General features: G+C 39.2%; 1 protein-coding gene across 17 annotated transcripts in view; it reads left to right on the plus strand.

Annotated features, from left to right (window-relative positions):
- The window catches only part of LOC136443487 (kazrin-like), a 63,620-nt gene that overhangs the window by 30,076 nt on the left and 12,655 nt on the right, over positions 1-20,889 (plus strand). For 11 of the 17 annotated variants that reach the window (XM_066440732.1, XM_066440740.1, XM_066440738.1 and 8 more), the window contains 9 exons: positions 11,390-11,550; positions 11,955-12,126; positions 15,247-15,285; positions 17,335-17,547; positions 18,130-18,266; positions 18,759-18,821; positions 19,406-19,576; positions 19,989-20,147; positions 20,476-20,734. In XM_066440732.1, the coding sequence (XP_066296829.1) occupies positions 11,390-11,550; positions 11,955-12,126; positions 15,247-15,285; positions 17,335-17,547; positions 18,130-18,266; positions 18,759-18,821; positions 19,406-19,576; positions 19,989-20,147; positions 20,476-20,734 (1,374 nt within the window). Of the gene's footprint in view, positions 1-9,138; positions 9,487-10,727; positions 10,845-11,389; positions 11,551-11,954; positions 12,127-15,246; positions 15,286-17,334; positions 17,548-18,129; positions 18,267-18,758; positions 18,822-19,405; positions 19,577-19,988; positions 20,148-20,475; positions 20,735-20,889 lie in introns of those variants that run through there. The other 6 variants (XM_066440742.1, XM_066440749.1, XM_066440747.1 and 3 more) reach the window with 5 other exon arrangements.

Raw genomic sequence — 20,889 nt, forward strand, 5'->3', positions numbered from 1 at the left:
GAAATTTTCCGTGCTCATAGTCATAGGGCCATATTTTAGGAGTTAGCTGAATAACGTTACAAAATATTACTTAGTTCTACATGTGCCTGAAGATATAGCTTTATCTTGACATTTTGCTGAACAGAAAATTCTACTTTCAAATTGGTTGCTTTAAAAAGCAAGGCTAACAGGCACCTTTTTGGCAGATGATGGCCTACCTGGCTAAGGTCCTCGTGGCCCTGGGTTCACCTGGAATAAACTCATTGATTTGTGTGCTGTATATCAAATTAGGAAAAGATATGTCATATGATGGAATCCTATTCTACCTCTGTGTATTGAATTTCCTTCTTGAAAATATTGCAATTAAAAATGTCAGCAGTCAGTAGCCCTCCTTTCTGAAGATAGAGTCATGGTTAACAGAGCAAACTTGAAATTTGAAATTATTGCAAAATTGGTGTCAAAGGAATGTTGATATGAAAACAAATATTCAGCAGTAATCTTATCATAATCTACAGCCGAGATACCCCGTGTGAAAATACCACTTTCTCAGGACAAAGACTTTGCCAATCAGTCTGTCTTCTGTTTGAGTTCAAACAAGAAATGTACACAAGTGGTAGACATTTATACATTCCTTACATTCCCGAGGCAAACCATTAATAGCTTGCATTTAGATGGATAGACAAAGGGGAGATATATACACATGGGTCTAAGGTCCTTAAGTAGGTATATATATAGAAGCTGTGACATTTTGCATACTTCATACAGTTTGTGTGGATATTACTAGATTTATTCAATTTGATAGTTCTGTGGTCAGCTTGTGTTGAGATAGAGTAAAAAGAAAGTACAAGAACAGACTATATCTGTTTCATAGCCTGCTTTCTGTAAGACTTTGGGCACTGGCCAAGTTCAAATCCATAACATAGAGAGGTCCCCCGAAAGTGCGAAATGGAACGAAATGGAACGAAATGGAACGAAATGGAACGAAATGGAACGAAATGGAACGAAATGGAACGAAATGGAACGAAATGGAACGAAATGGAACGAAATGGAACGAAATGGAAAGAAATGGAAAGAAATGGAAAGAACTAAAACTTATGTAACATTATGAAATGAAATACCAGTAGATATCGAAATATAAAGAACGTTGTAACATTCACAGTAGACGGGAACAGGAAGCAAATACATAATATAACGTGTTTTATTTCTTGAATCTGTTTGATAATAGTAAATACAACGTTTTTGCCAAGTTGGTGTGGCTTGATTCTTCCCTGAAAATGGGAGCGCCGCGTGCAAAGAGATCCACCGCTCTTCCTTTGTGTTTATCAACTATCTGCAAATGAACTGCTGAAAATAGCAGGGAAAACAAGCAAACGGAACTGAGTATCGAAGTAAGGACTAGATTATACAGAGGTTCGTGGTAACATTGCATCTCATAATTCACCAAGAGGGCATGAGGCAAACGTAATTTTATTATCTATACAGCGTGTTTGTGTGTTGCAAATGGAGCCCCGCATGCAAATGAACCGCCAATGTTGCCAGCGCATCAGAACTGTGCACGTGGGCGTGCTACCGACAGGTTGAATCAAACTCCGACTTCCAAGTTTTATTTATATACGGTTTTAGTCCATAACTAGTACGTAGCATATGCATATCTCCGCAACAACGATTTTTATACAACCAATTGTTCGGCTGATCGGCTGTCGGAGAATGGACCCCTACGTTAATGATATGCAAATGCAGCTCTGCGCTGTGTCACCAATGTGATAATTCACACTCCATTCAATCACGGGCGTGGCCTGAGAACTACCGCTGGATACATTCCTGCTTCCTTGTTCACGACAAAACAAAGGGAGGGTGTGAACGAGCAGGGCATGGCTTCACAGTTCACAACACGCAAACACGCTGTATAAATAATGAAGTTACGCTTGCCTCATGCCCTCTTGGTGAATTATAATTATGAGATGCAATGTTACCACCAACTTCTGTATAATCTAGCCTTTACTTCGATACTCAATTCCGTTTGCTTGTTTTCCCTGTTATTTGCAGCAGTTCATTTGCAGGTAGTTGGTAAAATCAAGGAAGAGCGGCCGAGCTCTTTGCACGCGGCGCTCCCATTTTCAGGGAAGAATCTAGCCACACAAACGCGGCAAAAACGTTGTATTTACTATTATCAAACAGATTCAAGAAATAAAACACGTTATATTATGTATTTGCTTCCTGTTCCCGTCTACTGTGAATGTTACAACGTTCCTTATATTTCGATATCTACTGGTATTTCATTTCATAATGTTACATATGTTTTAGTTCGTTCCATTTCGTTCCATTTCGTTCCATTTCGTTCCATTTCGTTCCATTTCGTTCCATTTCGTTCAATTTCGTTCCATTTCGTTCCATTTCGTTCCATTTCGCACTTTCGGGGGACCGACATAGAGTTATGAATTATTACCAGTTCCAGTCAATATGATTTGTAAGCATTAAAAGAGGTTGTGACGCCAAAGGTCAAAATGATGTCAGCATGTTCATGTGCATTATTGGCTGCCCCAGGCATTTGAAAACTGCATTGCGTAGAGATAGTATGTTGTGTGTTTGATTTGCCGGTTGATGCATGTGATCATGGTATTTCCACTTATGAGGGATGTTTATGCATCAGGGCATCACTGCAAAGAACGGTCCAGCAGAAAGCTTTTTACACTCTAGTTGCAAGGTTTTTGATTGTATGCTAAACTTGAGGGAAGCGGTCACACTTGACAAATTGCTGTATGCTCCAGAGCGCCCCTGTGTTGCAGTGTTTGTTGCCTGCTGATAGTCTGTTGACAGTACAGTACTTGAGTGAGAAATGCCCCCTAGCAAGGTCCTGCTCTGTTGTTGCTGAAGTGAATGCTCAATCAGGCATTGAAATAAAATCTGATACTTTCACCTTATAACCAAGGTGCTTGTTGTTGTCCATGAAAGAAATCGTCATCATACATGTAGCTCTAATTATGAAACTATGTATAAGTAAGGAATAGTTGAATTATTGGCTGAGAAACGTCTTCTATTTTGTACAGATATTCTTTGAGACTCTTTACATGCAATGCTGAATACATTGTATCTGTACCTGATACTGGATATATACAAAACATGGTTAACAGTTATGTATGTGTATGTCTCTGGGATAAGCTGTGCCCAGCTTTCTGTAAAGGAGTGGGACAGGGGCATGAAAATCAGTGAATTTCTTGATTGGGTTTGCATTGCAAATTATTCTGATTTGTACTACCGGTATTATCTGAATATCATAGTCGATGCTGTAGGGCTGTTGTGAATTAGGATTTTACCATGGTCAATACTGACCGACGGAGGCCATATATCAGTGTAATTATGAGTCAAACTGTCACCTGCATTGTACATGTATATACTTTGTACATGCATGGTTTTAAGAAATGGGATTTTATGTAGCACTTATAGATTATGGGATGTTGGCAATCTTAATCTGTTTTATCATTTTTAGTATACTTGTGATCTAGTGCAGAGGCACATACATGGCAATCTTGCAGCTTTAATAAGTTTAATCTGTTAAAAAGGTTTGTCCTGATCTACTTTTGCCATATATAAACAATCACTGATGAAGATAGACGCCCACCAAGTGTTCTGTTTGTTTGTGAGTCAGTCAGTGGTGATAGATAGGAGTAATGGACAGATTAAAATGGATACCAAACTAACCGAACAGACATTACATTACTCTACATACTAGGTGATATTTCAATATATAGAAAGCATATGCAATTTGCTTACTCCTGGAGACATTAGTAAACCTAAAAATTAGTTTGAAAAAGAAAGGTCAAAGAAATATGTGGCTTCCCACTTGTGTGGTTTGGGGTAGTGTTGCACTAATTGATTTACGCAGTGTTGTGACTGGAGATTATCAGGCTTGTCCAGGGATGATGGTTTGTTGACATTCTTGTGGTGTAGGAGTTATCACCCCCTCCTGAGATTCCCACCCACCACATTTGGACTCCAGCCAGGCCCAGCCAAAAAGATGACAGGCTGCCCAGAGGGGTGGACCCTGCCCTGTCTGGCTGATAAGGTGTGCATGTAACCAACTTTCTGATTTCTAGCCAAGTAAAAATGGTCCTACAATAGCCATTCCTCAAGACAGGGCAGGCTAGCTCATAGCATGATTTGATACCATACATGTATGCCTACACAACAACTCAGAGTCTTTTGAGTAGGTTTCCTGACCATTCTTCTGTGACACTTTTGATCTGAAATTTGTGTCTATTGACTCTAATTGAGTTGTGATAATACAAATCCTCTTCTGTTTTGAATCTTACAAATAGGAATGCCCAGAAGATGCCAATTTGAGACTTTGCCCCCAAGTGTGCTACCTACTTTAAGTCTTCAGATGAGTCATCATCTCTGAATGTAGTCCTATGCCTGGTTAAGTTGTTTGAGATTTACCTGTCCTGTGTCTTTTTGCTTAGTCAAGAGTTACCTGTCTGTATGCCCAAGCCAGGTGTGTTATCTTTGGCAAGGACTTTAATCCCATCGGCAAGTCAAATTGTCTGTTCATCTGGTGTGCGGTGGATTGTCAACATAAACTTACTTGGAAGATCAAGAAATGTTTGTTTATACAGATGGTCTAATGTTGCAGAGCCCTTCACTTGTTGACTACCTGAAGAGTTCAATGGGTTTTTTTCCATTGGTAGGTGTATTCAACAAATTCCACCATGTTACATGCAGGTGTCTACATGTAGAATGTACAGTTCATTATGTTCTTGTAATTGGAACCAAAGAGGATGTTACCAAATTGCCAAATTAAAGAGTTTATTGATCAAAAGTTATACGATGTGAGTTTCAAATCATTTGCAAGCGATGAGCAACTGAGGTGACTTAGATGCTTAGCTGAGATCAAAGGGGAAAGTTTGCTAAAGCAGCCAGGTTTACATAATTGAAAATCAAGGAGTCTTTTGATCTTTCCCCTATTCACTACCTGCCTTTCCATTGCGATAATGCTCAAAGCTAATCCAAGAAGGCAATGAGAGGTTTGTGCAGGTGCAGCAGAAAGACATAGATTTGCAGACATGTTCTAGTTTCCCACCAAGACATTGCCACTTGTGTTATGACTTGTGATTTGCTTTTGTGCTCTTGCTTTATGCAAATAGTGTTTGAAGTTGGAGACAGTAAACTGTTTGGCCTTATACAGAAGCATTCTCTTGTAGTTTTGTAAACTACAGAAGACTTCTGTATATGAAGTATTCAGAAGTATTCTTGTGTAGTTTACAAAACTACAGAAGAATACTTCTGTGTAGGGGCAAACACTTCCCTACTGAACTTCCTACTTTAGAAATGCTTCCTTGAAACTTAGTTTATGAATACATTTTTGTTCAGCTACAGAGACAGTTAGTTTGCTTCATATTTTCTTCTGTTGTAGAATACATGTAAGATGTATTAGATTTGAGATTTAGAATCCTAAGTATTTCAGGGAGAAATGTTGATGACTAGGGGTCTGCAGTGGCACAGATGTGTATTACTTTGCTCTCAGCAAACACTCGTGAAGGACTACAAGCATACACAGATGTGCAACATTGTTTGTTGTAGGGAAGGATAAACAGCCTTTCTCTCCAAGTGTGGACACAAAGGCTGCCACACAACCTGTTGCATGGGATTCTAGCTGACTGTGCCATACCAAGTTTGTACAATCTACGCCACAAAAGCAGAAACACACTAGACTGGCCGTCATTTGCTTTAAGAGCAAATTCAGGATGTTTCGCCCATACTCCTCATGCAAGAAGTGGGCTGTCCCAAAATAAGTCCTGGGCAAATCCAAGTTTCTGCATAATTTATGCAAATGAGGTCCTCATGAGCATAAGTTATGTCCAGGTGCTTTCACCTTTCCTACATGTAGCTACATGTACAAGATGACATACACAGCTTTTACAGTAAGGGGAATACAACATCATGCATAAATTATGCAAGTGAGGTCCCCATTAGCATATGTCATGGCCAGGCGTGTGCACCTTTCCTAAAGCTACCTACATCCCAAATATGACATCTGCAGCTTGTACGGTAAGGGAAATACAAGTTTCAGCATAAATCATGCAAATGAGGTCCTCATTAGCATAATTTTTGGCCAGGTGCATTCACCTTTCCTAATGGTACCTACATCTTAAAGATGACATCCGCAGCTGTCACGGTAAGGGAAATACAAGTTTATGCATGACTTATGCAAATGAGGTCCTCATTAGCATAATTCATGGCCAGGTGTGATCACCTTTGCTAACGGTACGTACATGTCAAATCTGACATCTGCAGCTTTTCCGGTAAGGGAATTACAAGTTTAAGCATAAATCATGCAAATGAGGTCCTCATTAGCATAATTTATGGCCAGGTGTGTTCGCCTTTGCTAAAGGTACCTACATCTCAAAGATGACATCCGCAGCTTGTACGGTAAGGGACATACAACTTCATGCATCGATTATGCAAATTGGGTCCTCATTAGCATAATTTATGGCCTGGTGTATTCGCCTTTCCTAAAGGTACCTACATCTCAAAGATGACATCCGCAGCATTTACGGTAAGGGACATACAACTTTATGCATACATTATGCAAATTAGGTCCTCATTAGCATAAGTAATTGTCAGGTGTAGTCACCTTTCCTATAGGTACCTACATCTCAAATATAACATCCGTACCATGTAACATAAGGTACATATAACTTTCTGTAATACCATTAGTAGAGGTACCCCCTGATATCTGCTTGGTTTGAAGTCCCAGACATGTGAAGTGTAGGAGGGCTTATGTTACAGTATGACCTAGTTCTTGCTGGCCCCGACAGAAAATAACCAAAAATTGCATCAAAAAATTGCAAAATAAATCATTTTGAAGTACTGTATGCCAAAAAAAATAATGGGGTCCTTTGGGTAAATATCCAATGCACAACTAAACCAAATTTCAGGTCCTCAGGTTTCAACACCACGGCACTGGAGGCCATCATGTGCGACTTTTGTCTGAAAATGACCAAAAAAACTCCATAAAATCATTTTAAAAACTTATATCAAAAAAATTTAAAAAGGGTCTAGGGGTATACACGTACTCTACCTGCATACCAAATTTCAGCTAATTTGGTCGACGGACGACCGAGAAGAAGCGATTTGAAGGTTTGACAGGAGAAGAAGGAGAAGAAGAAGGAGAAGAAGAAGGAGAAGAAGAAGAAACCTTACAAAAACAATATGTTTCGTTGGCGAAACATAATAAAGACAGCTTGTCTTCAGTTAGTAACAGCTGCTAGTGATATTCCTTTGTTTTATTTCAAACTCAGGAGCTGAAATGAAGCTCTTTCCAAAAACTAGGAACAAAGGACCTGCTATATCTTTATCTCATTGGGACAATAAAGGCATTAAGGAACAACTATTAAAGTATAGTTATCCCCCCTGCTAAGTGGAAGCTATTGATTGTGTGTATATAATAATATGTAGCATGGAAAAGGTTGGACCCAGGTTAGTAAAAACATGCCCAGTGAGACACCTCTCTGGACCTGCTATCGATTATCTTGGCTAATCAGTGACATGGCCTTAAACAGAAATGCCTTTGAAGTGTGAAGTTTATATCTGTGTCTGTAATTTAAACAATCGATCCATTTGATTTGTACATTCACTATTGTAAAGGCATGTCTTTACAGGGTTATTGTTTATGCATGTTTTTATCACATATTTGCAGTAACCTTTAGTTGTTGCTCGATACGGATAATTGGTATGTGGTATTGATCGCCATGGTGATCTTTGTGCCAGCTTGATTTGGCAAAATACCTTCCATCACAAAAAGAGACATTTGAGAAATTTTCATTTGGTAACACGAAATTTTGAAATGGCAGTTTCAAAGTGTGGACGAAGGTTTTAGGCAAATGACCATCCTCATATTTTTAGGGTATTGCATGCAGACTTTCATGTATTACTGTAAAACAACAATGTGCATAATGCTAATATTGGGTTCATATTGGCAGGCCATCTAGGCAATCTGTGAGGGTAAAATCATTTACATTGTACACCGTACACCATTTAGAAAATGTACTGTATGAAAATGTGTGACTGTAGTCAAGATCTTTTATCCGGGATCCTGCAACAACCGAGGCACTGGAGGTCCTAGCATAGTTGATAGGGGGAGCTGCTTATATATGTGCGCTGGTGCTGTTGCATATATATAAGAGTCATGCTGTCAGTCAATACAGCAAAATACTATAAACTATGTATCATTCTGAAGAATATACTATTACCAGATAATAAGCAATTACATTCGTAGTATAGCTGTGTGAGCAAGGCAGAAAAAGTAACTGAAAACTGATTGTGTTCAACATTGTTAGATGTGCATCGTACACTTGCATTTTTTTGGATTCAGGGTAATGTTTGTTTTAGACAGTATGTTAAGAAATGTCAGTTCGTAGACTTCCAGTTGAATGATAAAGATGCACATCAGGTGTTGCATGCCACAGTGTGCAACTTGTCTTTCAAACCTGTAGGAAATGAGGACATGCCCTGATGTTTTGACTTGGTCCAGGGAGAGTAGACTCAAGCATGGATTCCTTCCTGCTTGTTAAACAAAGGAAGTGTTGTCTGATGGAACAAGGTCTGCTTTCTCCTACTTTCCTCAGGAGTTACTCTAGTGCAGTTTGTTTCTGCCCTACCATAACATTGTACACCTTATTTGTTGTGGTTATGTTGAAGAAATTTCTACTTTAGTTATACATTTCATATAACGTTAACTGTAATGCAACAGATTTTTTAAAGTTTTGAATCTTTAAGATTATATGAAGTGATGATGTACAGTGATGAGTGGTTAATTTCTTTCTGTGATATCTTGGTAACATTTTGCATTTATTGAATGATAAAATGGACTGCTAATGTTCACAAGTTGTTCGGTTTTATAATGCAAATGAATAAAAACAACATAGTTTTGAGATTTCCACAGGTGTATAAATTTTGAGCTCATAATCATATGGAGTACATTTTGGACGTGCTTGACGGCATAATCACGTCTAATGGCAATTTGAGCTGCCAGAAAAAGAGAAAGTACTAACAAAGCAAAAATGTGTTATTTATACTCTCGTGTAGAGTCAAATGTCCACATTGTAAAGGGCGACACCAGGTCCCCTGCTGTGCAAATGCTGTATTAGCTGCAAGAGGGCCAAAGTACGTTAAACAAGTGGCTCTCTGTATGCCCAGAAACTCGATAGTTTCTTCACATCCCATAATACTGCTTAATGGTGTTTGTAGCTGGGGATCGCTGGGCCAGATGTGTTTCCTCATCCCCAAATCTCTCTCAGTAAAGGTTGTGGCAGGGGCTGGCATTTCAGGACAACTCTCACATTTGTGGCAGCCCTGGGAGGGATACTGATGGATTTTATTTCATTGGGTGGGGTGACAGCCTGAAGTTTCCTGTGTTTGTGGGAGTGAAAGTGCCACTAGAGAGGGTGCTAGAGCTGGTCTGTGCACTACAGGGCGTTACAATGGATTCTTGTTGTGAGCAAGATCAAGGTTTGTTGTTGTTCTTATGTGCAGTCATCAACTGCTAATGGTCAGTAGATGTTTACTTTGTCTTAAAGTATATCATAGTGGCTTATTCTGTACCATATGGAACGGAAATCTGATTTTGAGATTTGTTCACTGGCAGTTAGATTAAAATTCATTGTTATATTGTTCTGCGTTATTGAAGCATGCATGTAGCAAGGTCTTGATCAGTACTTCAGTTGTAACGTTAGCAGTTCCAACCATGAAAAAATGAACATATCCATATGATAATATTACTTGGCTCTTTTTGTGTGTTACTGGTATCAATGGATGTAATTAGAGACAAGGTAAAGTCTGTATGAGTCTTGATTTCATAAATCTGGCATTTGCTATATTTTGTTTTTCGAAAAGAAATTTCATTGTTCGAAACCTTATGGGTTAATCAAGGTTGCACTGCCTGAAGGTCATGGTACAAAGTTTTCAACAATATTGTACTTGAGCGTCTATTATGTTACCAAGTTATACATACTACACACAAGACTCTAGGATTACATAAAGCACAGCAAACTCTCCCAAACATTCCCAGCTGCCTTGTGTTTAACACAGCTGAACTTGTAGTTACAATACAACATGATTTATCACCGCTATGTGGTTCATTACTGTACTGTTTGTACATGTCTGCAATGGAAAGGTGTACAGGTCTTGTTGGATTAAAAATCCCACTAAAAACAGATTTTTTACACAGTAAGGGACAACATGTCCATATCGTGTGCATGTTTATATACAATGGATTATGGATAATATAACAGTTGCATTCACACATTCTTTTGTCAGCAATTGTGCTATGACCTTGTTATATTCAAATACATGTATGTCGGCCAAAAGGACTACAAAAAGAAAATTGAAAGATTTAGAAGGCAATAGATACGATATGGAATAGAAAGTTAATTTTATTGTCAGAAAGTGTTTTATGGCTGTGTGTGATCAGTTGTAATTAAGACATTTCATTTACCAGAACCTTGCTGTCAGCTGTAAGAAATAAAGGATTAAAATGCCTCGCTCCTACAACATGTGTATGTGATATCCTAGCAACTCTGGCATGGTGGGAGGACTTTGACATCCCAGAAAATAGGCAGTGCAATTATGACCACATACACTTGTATGCAGCCAGTTATAACTGGTGGGAACCAACAAGAGCTGTGCAGCCTGACTTTGTGTGAGCTGTGTCTGGGGGTTTTGTGGTCCACCAAGAATCCATATGTTGTGACTTTGTTGCTTGTGGGGTAAAAAAGGCTGTAAACTATGCAGCTTGTGGATGAAGTTTGAAAATCGCTTCTGGAGAAAGATGAGTGAAAAAAAGAAGGATTTAGTGCGTGATGAAAACGGTTAGTGTTCATAATCTAAGTCGGTTGCTTTGCCCAACTTCAGGATTTTGCTTTATTGTGCATAGCTATTGCATTCTAGGGCTTTGTGTATGCATAAACATACATGAACTGACGGCCTTTCTTGATTAGCTCCGTAACGATGTGAACGATTGGTGTTTGTTGTGGTTACAGTCATGTAAAGGTTCTGTAGGTTTTGTACCAAGTGCACGTTCTTGACTTTTGTATGCCATTACTGTGGTAAGAGATGTAAACATCCTGGTTTAAATTGCCTCAAGAGCTTTTACATGTGACAGTCCTTGTGGATTTATGAATGACACTAAGTCTAATAGCCATGAAATAGTGTTGCATTTGAAAGTACAGTACCAGTTTTGTGACATGTATATTTGTGACAGACTGAACTTGAGTTGGCCAAGGGAGTTGTTCCTTTTTCAGGAGTGAAGAAAACAAGTATTTAACCACTTCTGTAACAAATGTTGAAATCAATCACCGATGTTCATCGATTCATGTTCAAGAACTTATGGTATCTTGTCTCTGCTTCCTTACAGCAATCCAGTCACTTGATACCCTGAATGACCAGATTGTCCAGTTCATCTTCACCCCTAAGTCCTCCGAGTGCGATGGGGAGGGGGACGCCATGTCACCGAAGGAGCGCGACACGCTCAAGGCCTCCATGGCGCTCATGCGCAGACTGCTGGTGGATGCACAGGTAAGCAGCCCCCAAGTCTAGATGTTTCCTCTTGACTTTTTTCTTAGATTACATTGAAAATTTACATATTTGTAATCAGTCCCCTCAAATTGAATAAAGGCCATAACTTGAGATCATTTCCAATGCATTCACCCATGATAAGATTCATCCAAGTTGATTCTTATATTCAACGAGTCCTTGAAACTGTAATCAGGTTTGCAATTTTTTTGCGTGGCAGTGCATCATGATTTGATGATGCATACAGCTAGATAATGTTGTAAAATAGGGTTCATTATTACATAAGTCACTCAAATTCAATAACTTGTATAACAGGTTTTCTTGTCACAGAATATATAGAGACTGTCAGCAGTTTGATGAAAAGTTCAGAAGGGTTTTGAAGAAAGCTGTCCTTCTCTCCTTTTAAGGCGAAGTTTAGAAAAATGGTTGACGACAACAAGCAGCTTGCATCCAGAATCGATGGGTCCATCCAGTCAGCCAATCAGGAGGTCAACGCCCTCCGTGCAGAGCTGGCTGACACCAACAAGAGGCTGACTGAACTGAGCTGCAGGACGGAAAATAACCACATCGACAACGACGGTACTGACTTTTCACTCTTCTTTCATCTCCCTCTCCTGTTGTTTGTGTGAGTCAGTGGCTTAAAGTTTGGGCAGTTAGTGTAGTCTGACCATGTACTCATGTGTCATGGCTAAGAATCAAGTTTGCAATAACACTGATCACTAAGAACAGTGTAATCCCCCATGTAACTTCCACCAGAGTTTTCTCTCTGTAGGGACACATGATGGATGATAATTAGTTTGGCTGCCCAACATTATAGTCGATCACATGTACAGGCAGACGCAAGCCATGTCTGTAGTACATAAAAGTCCCTAATCCTGCAGAAAGAGTTAATGATCCAAGTGTGGTGTAGTCATTCCTGAGGAATCCTGTCTATGTGAAGAGTTCCCTTCAGAAGATGACCTTGCCCATAACTCTGACATTGTCATGACCTCCTCGCCCCCAACTGCATTGAGAAAGAGGTCTCCCATCTGCAACGGAGTAGGCTGTGAAATATTCAAAGGGTTGCAAGACTTTTGGCAAGCTTAGTATGGAAGAATGGAATGCCAGTAGAAACTTTGATGACCCCATTGCAGATTGCCTTCTGTGCACTTTGAGTTACTTCAATCTTCTTCTAGATATTCATGAATCAAAATTTCATGATAACCTACATGCATGGCTGCAACGATTAAAGCATGACCCTTACATGTGTCTGAGAGTGTTGTTAATGAAGCGTGAAGAGTATGACACATGATTGTACGGCCTGCGTAATGCGTTCATCCATTCTACACTGACAAGATTATGGAGCAGACCACGGGGAAGTGCTTCAGAGCCTCTGGAGAATGAACGGATGGTGCTTAGCATCCAGAATCAAAGCTCACGCTGCTTGCCGAAAATTGATAGCGACGTACTCCCCCGAGAATTAAGACAGCTCCCAAAATACTCCTCTGCCCCACTTCAGATCAGTGGGTTCAAAGGAACGGTGCTCGGGGAATTCCACCTTCATCAGACCTCCCAATCACGGCAGCAGATCTGAATCATGGGAACACGTGAACATGTTGCACAGAAGCACGATTTTGCGCGTCCCAGCCCGCATATCAGTCATTGGTGGTAGGTTATTGTAGGAAGCAGCTAGACATGAGAGGGAGCGTCTCTTTCCGAGTCCGCTTTGGCCGCAAACGCCGGCGAGGTATGTTTGTTTACAGATCTTGTCTACGTGTCACATTTTGAGGCACATTTTTGCAACTTGGTGTTAAGCTGATCAATTTGGGCATGTTGATTGTCCGTTGTGAGAAGTGAACACAAGATGTTTGGAATGTTTGTTTGGTTCAGCTGTTACCACAACAGAAGAAAACTTGCTGTGCATTGGCAAAGCACGAGATGTTTTCTGTTGTCTTGGGCTGTGGGTATAGTTGCAGAAGCTAGAAGGGTTGCTTTATTACTATTAGTTTCCTAGTTATCTTCTTTTAGTAGTTCCATTAACACTGAGTGGAGTGATTAGTTCTCATGATGCTGCCAGCTTACGACCGAAAATAACAGCCTTTTTTCTCAGTATTTAATAGCTACATTATGTACATGTATCTGTGCAACATATGGTACTTAAAGATGTCTTAAGTGCGCATAATTACAAGGACATCCTGCTCTTGTATACGGACAATCTTAACTGGAAAGCAGTCATGTTCTTATCATATTGCTTTCAGCAGCTACAGATTATCATGTAAACACTATGAAAAAGATGTTTGTAGTTTTCTTGCAATTTTCATTTCAAATTGATATAGTAATTACTAATGTTCTTGCTGCTCTCTCAAATCAAATAATCTTTTAAGGCCTGTACTTGTAGATTGTGAGAAGGACGTTAACTTTAAGGGAAGTGAATTTGTTTGAGATGATTTTTTGCTACCTTAACTTGCACCTGTACCTCAAGGTGTTAGATGGATTACTTCATCAGCACCACGGTCATGTCCCTGTACAAACCACCATCACTCAGACACCCTAAGTCTTCCTTCATCGCGGCACATCATTGATCTATCAAGTTCTCAGGCTAGTTCATCATGCCAGGAATATTTAATTGTTGTGCAGATCTCTCTGAATCTCCGACAGCTGTATCGTATGAATAAGGCAGACGAGGCCTAATGAGTGCTATTGAAGGATCGACTGGGAGGTTTAACGAAGTGCTCTTCAAAATGCTGAAAAGGAAGAAATTCTAACAGTATCTGGGACACTTGCCAAGGAGTTTATTAAGAGCTGCTTCAATCTTGGAGTAGCGTATACAGCAAAGACTTTCAGCCAAGTATGCCTGTTTCAGTAATGAATATTTGTGCCACTGGAAAATTAAAATTCCCACATTTAAGTCAGTGTCTGAAATAGATTTGGTTTAGAATATCAATAAGTATCCAACAAAATTTCAAGCAACTTGATGCCTTAGTGAAGAAATGCCTTAGATCAGGTTAAACTTAAAGGTGAAAAAAGAAATTTAGTTAAAACTGCATCCTACATGGAAAGGCAAACCAAAAAATTAAAACAAAGATGATTTGTCACAACGAGATGCATTTTTATGAAAATTTATTTTGAAGTTTCTGCTTAGAGTTCTACCTTTCTCCCTTCTGCTTGCCTTTTGGCACTGAATGCCAAGTTTGTATTGATTATTGGGTAACCAGGCAGAGAGAAGGTTAAAGTAGAACTAGACCTTGGTTGTCTCTGGCCTTTGTTTATATGTTAATCTAATTGATACATGAAAAGTCACATTAAATCCAACATCTTGACTCCTTTATGTCAGACCAGACCTAGATCCCTTGATGCTTGAAAAAAAACGGACTTACATGTATAAAATGTATAATACCAGATGAGTTTATGTCTTTGTAGCTGATTGTAGAATTGTGTGGCTATTTGTGAAAATTTGACAAATGTACATATAAACTATGTTATAGGTCACCGTACTGCTGATTCCCCCATAGGGTACTTAAAGAAGGATGATCATCTATTACCTGTGTAATTGAATAATTTATCACTTCCACAGAGCTTTGTTCCAGCACTAGTTGTTGTACTGGATATTTGCTTTGAATGTGCTACAGAATTGTGAAATACATTTTGTATATACTGTTTTCCTTACCAGTATAAATAGGTGTGTTTTAGAATTTGACAACTGTTTGAATCCTCTTTCAGAATGGAGATCTTGGGATACAAAGAAAGATGATCCTACAGGTTAGAATAATCAGAAATAATCATTATTTTCACTACCTCTGTGTTTCGTAGTGGTAGTTCAGTCTTTTATAACACCATGTAGTCTAGATCTAGACCTCTCTAACAATTTGGGTCTTGAATTGATAGGAAATTTTATGGAGAGAGAACACGGCTTTTCTTGAAAAATATACATTGTGCCATATCAAATTTTTGTATTCAGTTTTGGTGTTCCAAGAAATATCTCTCTTCTTAGGTGGATACAAATTCTTTCAGTTCTGATCTTTTCTTTAGAAAATCTTTGGACGAAAGTCTAACTACAGAATTTTCAAGAGACATGAAAAAGAACAATAATCAGGAATGTGTCTCAATGAAATACATATATATTAATTTCAAAATTGAAAATTAAATGAAAGGCCAATTTTTGTAACTTGTTTAGTTTATACACGGTAGTTTTGCACGCCATTTGCTTGAGTTTTATAGTCTAGTACCTTTTTGTATTCTTGCATGACAGACTGCCGTAGTGTGTGTAAGCTACTCGCATGGATTCTTATAATTTGAGACGCATGTTGTTATTTTTGATTTACATCTAGTTTTATATAACCACTTATCGACACTAAATTGAAAGGTGTAAATCGTAGCGTTTCTGTTATAATCTTTCTTAGTTTTTAACAAAAGCGTTGACTTATTTTTCTTCTTGTACCATAGGCTAATCCTGAAGAGACACATCAAATGATTCATACAATGCTATTTCCCTACCAAATCAGACAATTCCCTTGTTTTTCTTGTATTTGGTAGTACATTTGTTTCTAGACGTTATTCTAACTACAGTTTCTGCCATTTTTAAATCTCTTAGAAGGACAATCCTTATCCAAGATCCAGTGCAAGCTCAATGAGAATTACATTTAGCTTCCACGTTCACGTAGAAGCTGGAAGCTTTTGCCCGCATTTTATGCAAGTGCCCAACTCAAGTGCTTGCCATTCACTTGACCAAAGCTTAGGACTGCATGAAACGTTATTGATGGTACTTCATGTACACATTTCTCTAAGTCTGTTGGTCCATTTCCCCCTCTTCCCAGAGGACCAGTCAATAAAGGGCACTATCCTGTAATCCCATAATGTACTGGAGACGGAAATCACCAGGAAATGGGTATTAACCCCACACCTGGTGGAAAAAAACATTGTTTGTAGAGTTAACCAAATCCGCCAAAGATGCATGTACATTGTACATGTAAGTAACAGAAGAGTAAGATTAATTTACATTACACAAGGTACCTTTTTCTTTAAGTATACATAAAAAAAAGTGATGCAAAGTGTTTGCAGTCTTGTGGATATATCTGGCATGTTTGATGAAATTCTATTTTCTGCTGCTGTTCTAAAGTTTATAGAAAATGACCTTTTGCCAGTTGGCTTTGCACGGATAAGTGCTTTGTTAACTCACATCATGGAAAATAATCGGCTTTCAGTTTAAGTACCCCCTCAAAACCTGTGGTAAAATTGGATTTTATCGCCTGTCCATGAAGTGTGGGTAATCAGATTTTGATTTTGAAGTACCCACGAACCTTGAAATTAGAAGCTACCCTGACTACTGTGCTTTGGATCAGGAGCCTATTTGTGGTCCAGGATGACATCAATCATTGTGGAGAGATGGGGATTAGATATTTGCCAGCGAACGCAGGATGTTTCCCTCCCACTTCTTTCAAAAATGTTCTCCAAAATGCATCTTTGACAAGTCTCACAGTTAACTGATAAACAATTGTTGTACCCTGCTACCACTTATGTTGCCTAATGTGGCTAGAAGGGCAGCAGAATTTCAACTGATGGAGGGAAGTCATGTGTTGCTGGACAAAACCTTGTGCAGGAATTTAAACTACCAGTAACCACCAAGTGTTTTACTTTGCAGCAAATGCTACACTACAGGTAATGCAGCTGACTAAAATTAATTGACCACCTTTTATCATTTCAACCAGAACCAAGCCTGATCCAGAAACTACTGTAAACAACCCATTTTGTCAAGATTTGCAAACCCTGAAATGGAACTCAAACTGATGACCTTGTGTTGTCTCCCAACAGAACAAAGCCTGCGGCAGAAGGAACAGGAGGTGTCCAACTTAAGAGAGGCTAAAGTGCGTCTTGAAGAAGACAACCGCAGCCTCTTGAAGGAGCTGGAGGAGCTGAGGTCACAGAAGACGATCGAGAGTCAGTCTGGTCCGGCTGTGTCTGAACTCAAAGTACAGCTGACACAGACGGAGCACGAGCTGGCCAGGGCTAAGGAAGCTCTTGCAGGTACATTGTACATGACACTAGTGTATAATTATAGAACCTACCTTAATGTCTAACTTGATAGAAGAATAAGAACTTTATTGCATGAAAATTGTGACAGGTACAGTGTTATGGCAACTTGTAGATACATGACAGTTGAACTATTGCTAATATCTAACAATTTTAAAGAAGTAAATCTGATTTATGAATAACAAGAAACAATCTATATGCATGCTAAATACTTAAGAACAGTATGGTGATAACAGTATGCTTAGTCAGAAATGTATGGCATTGTCTTCATTTGATATGATGTAGCCATCAACCACAACCCAAAAGAAATCTGACCAAGTTATCCATCACCTTTATTCTCATCCTTTGCTGACTTTAGGGCAACAGATACTAATCCAAACAGAATATAGAAGATAAACTGTATGGGCAGAGAATGTGAAAATAGTCGTTTTAGTTATTGAGAGGGAGATAGCTTTGGAACGCGAGGGCGGTAGTGTTATGTATTTGAGTCAGGCCTGAAAGCAATGGAGCAGAAAATTAAAGTATGGAGTAGGATATCAAAATGAACCTTGCTCTTTCTTTTCTGTTATCCTCCAGCAATGAAAGCAGACAGGAAGAGATTGAAGGCCGAGAAGGTGGACCTGTTAAACCAGATGAAACAGCTGTATGGAACCCTGGAGGACAAAGAGGATGAACTGAGGGAGTTCATACGCAACTACGAGATGAGGATGAGGGTAAGGGTCTTCTGAACTGGTACTAGGCATGCTGTTGTGTCATCAATATAGAAGCATCCTTTCAAAAGTTAATGTACCAATGGCTGAGCATTCTTTGTAATGTGATCACAATAGGAAGTCTTTATTCCTCAGGAATAAAAGCTATTGCTGGTGAAATGGGCAACAATACACAAGTCAGACAATGAGGAAAGTGAATCTGCAATTGCAATAGATTCAGAGTCGCAGTATGGTAGCAAGATACAGATTGAAGTCATACAATGTACAGTATTGCATGCTTTGCACATTTTAGGTATACAGAGTTGTTAGTGTTGCCACCTAAACTGTAGTATGGATACCCACAGAAACTTCAAAGAAGTTAGTGTTTTAAACAAAACACTGCCTAGATTATGCAAATTTGATGTAGGTTTGTGTGCAGTAAATATAAAGTAACAGTAACAGTAATTATAGAGGACAGCACCTTTTATACATTATTGCGCCATTATTCTATTTTAGCAAAATTCTCCTCTTCCAAGCCACTCAACGCTTCCGATTATAAGACGGCCTGAGTCAGTTGTAGTAAGTAGCTTCATGTATATCAGCTGGTGTCAGTCGGTATCTGTGCCAAGTTGCTTTTGCGTACATGCACTGCTGGTGACTGGGGAAAAAGAGGTTCATCTCATCCGCTTTTTTACAAAATTGCATGTATAACGTTAGTGATTGTACATAGATGGTATGGCATGTACCTGAGTGTATATCATATGGTTACTATGTACCCCTCAGGAATAATTGGAGAAAGGTGGTGGTATGTTTCGTCAAGGAATAACTACGGTATATGTTTTTAAGAGTATTGTACATGTATATTCTGACAAGAATACATTTGTACCTTGAAGCAGATGTGTTGTGGCTACTATCAGTCAGAAAAATGGACATTCTCTGTGATGCCAGCGTCACATTTCAAAAACTATGTACAAATTATGTTTTTGACTAATTTTCACTATGTTTTGTGTGTTTTGTTCTCTTTTATATCATACTTGCAGGCAGGTGGCTGGTTTGGAAATGTGACCATGGCAAAAGTGATGGGACCAGATTTGGCCTTATTTTCTTTGGCCAGATCTTTCTATACAGCTGATTAAACATTTCTTTACGCACTTGTCTTCCAGGAAAGTGATGAAAGCATCAAGCAGTTGATCCTGGAGAAAGAAGGATCGGAGAAGGAGAAGTGGGAGATCCTTAAGAAGGCCAGGGACTCCGCAGAGCGGTCAGTCTTCCTCCGTCAACAGCTGGACCAGAAGGAGGGGCTCATCAAGAAACTAGAGACTGAACTCTCACAGGTAGACATTTATTTGTGTGCATTGATTAGCTCTAGGTTTTAAACATGTCCTGATTCATTAACCTTTTCCCTGTTGCCTAACTCTGTAACCAAAGAGAATGGGGTGCCAAATGACTACTTTAGTGTGCTAGAGGTTAAGAAGATATAAAGTTATGAAATAGTTGTTACAGTAAGGCATCAGAGGCATATCTTACAGGTGTATTTCTTACAGCTTACATGTCAGTTATCCTTAACAATGGATGATCACAGTTGTACCCGAAGCAATTATTACCATTCCAAGCAAAGATGAAAAATCAGTAAAGATTATGTCGAGTAGATAATACATGTACAATGTATGTCAAGACCAACAATGTGTAGAACATGTATTTTGGAAGTCTTGAATATTGAGAGTTTTGCGATTGTTGTTACTCCAGACCAGATTACAGCTTGATCAGAACCACCAGCACCAGAGACTGAGTATTGCAGAGTCCTCCCCTCGACCTGAAACATTAGGAGAGGCCAGTCCGCTACCTGCTGAAGATAACCACGTCTCAGACGATATGCAGCTATCTCTTCATGTCGGCGATTCTCTGGTAAGTGGGCTCATTTTCTTTCATTTTAACTTATCATTTCATCATTCATAACAGCTGTAAATAGTATTTTGCATGCATTTACCAATGGACTTAAATCCTATGTGGCCTATATGTATACAGCATAGTTGTAGGAGCAATAATTATGTTACAGTATTATGCACATTCAAGTCTTTTGATATACATCAGAAACATACTGGAGCATGCAAAACAAAACATCAGTGACTTCACTGAGACTACCTGATATCTCTATGTTGCTAGGATATCTGTTTTCAGCTTGTTAAGAGTAATGAAGGGATTTTATTTAAACTGGATCCTCTTTTTATCTCAGACACCAAGAGGCTCCATGGACCTGCAGTTACACTCATCGGATGGTGACTTCCCCACCCCCCGGGGCTCCATGGAGCTGCATACCCCCACCCCTGCAGATGCCACCCCCAGGGGGTCCATAGAGATACAGAGTCCGCAAAGTGTGGACGAATCACACCAATCAACCTCAGTGGAGTTCTACACGCCGGAAGTGTCGCTGTCAGACAGTGTCCAGGATGTGACACAATCACCTATCCAACAACATTCTACCCCTATATCAGGTACTTACAATTACTTTTGCAGTGGTTTTATTTCATGGTGGGAGGGAAAAGGATGTTTTTGCTGTGTTTTAGATTCGCAGTTGAAATTTATTTGTATTTCAGTTGTCACACAAGGGAGACATTGCGTTGTCATGAATTTGCAGTGGAGAGATCAC

The sequence above is a fragment of the Branchiostoma lanceolatum genome, chromosome 10 (assembly GCF_035083965.1).
Source record: "Branchiostoma lanceolatum isolate klBraLanc5 chromosome 10, klBraLanc5.hap2, whole genome shotgun sequence".
Lineage (NCBI taxonomy): Eukaryota > Metazoa > Chordata > Leptocardii > Amphioxiformes > Branchiostomatidae > Branchiostoma > Branchiostoma lanceolatum.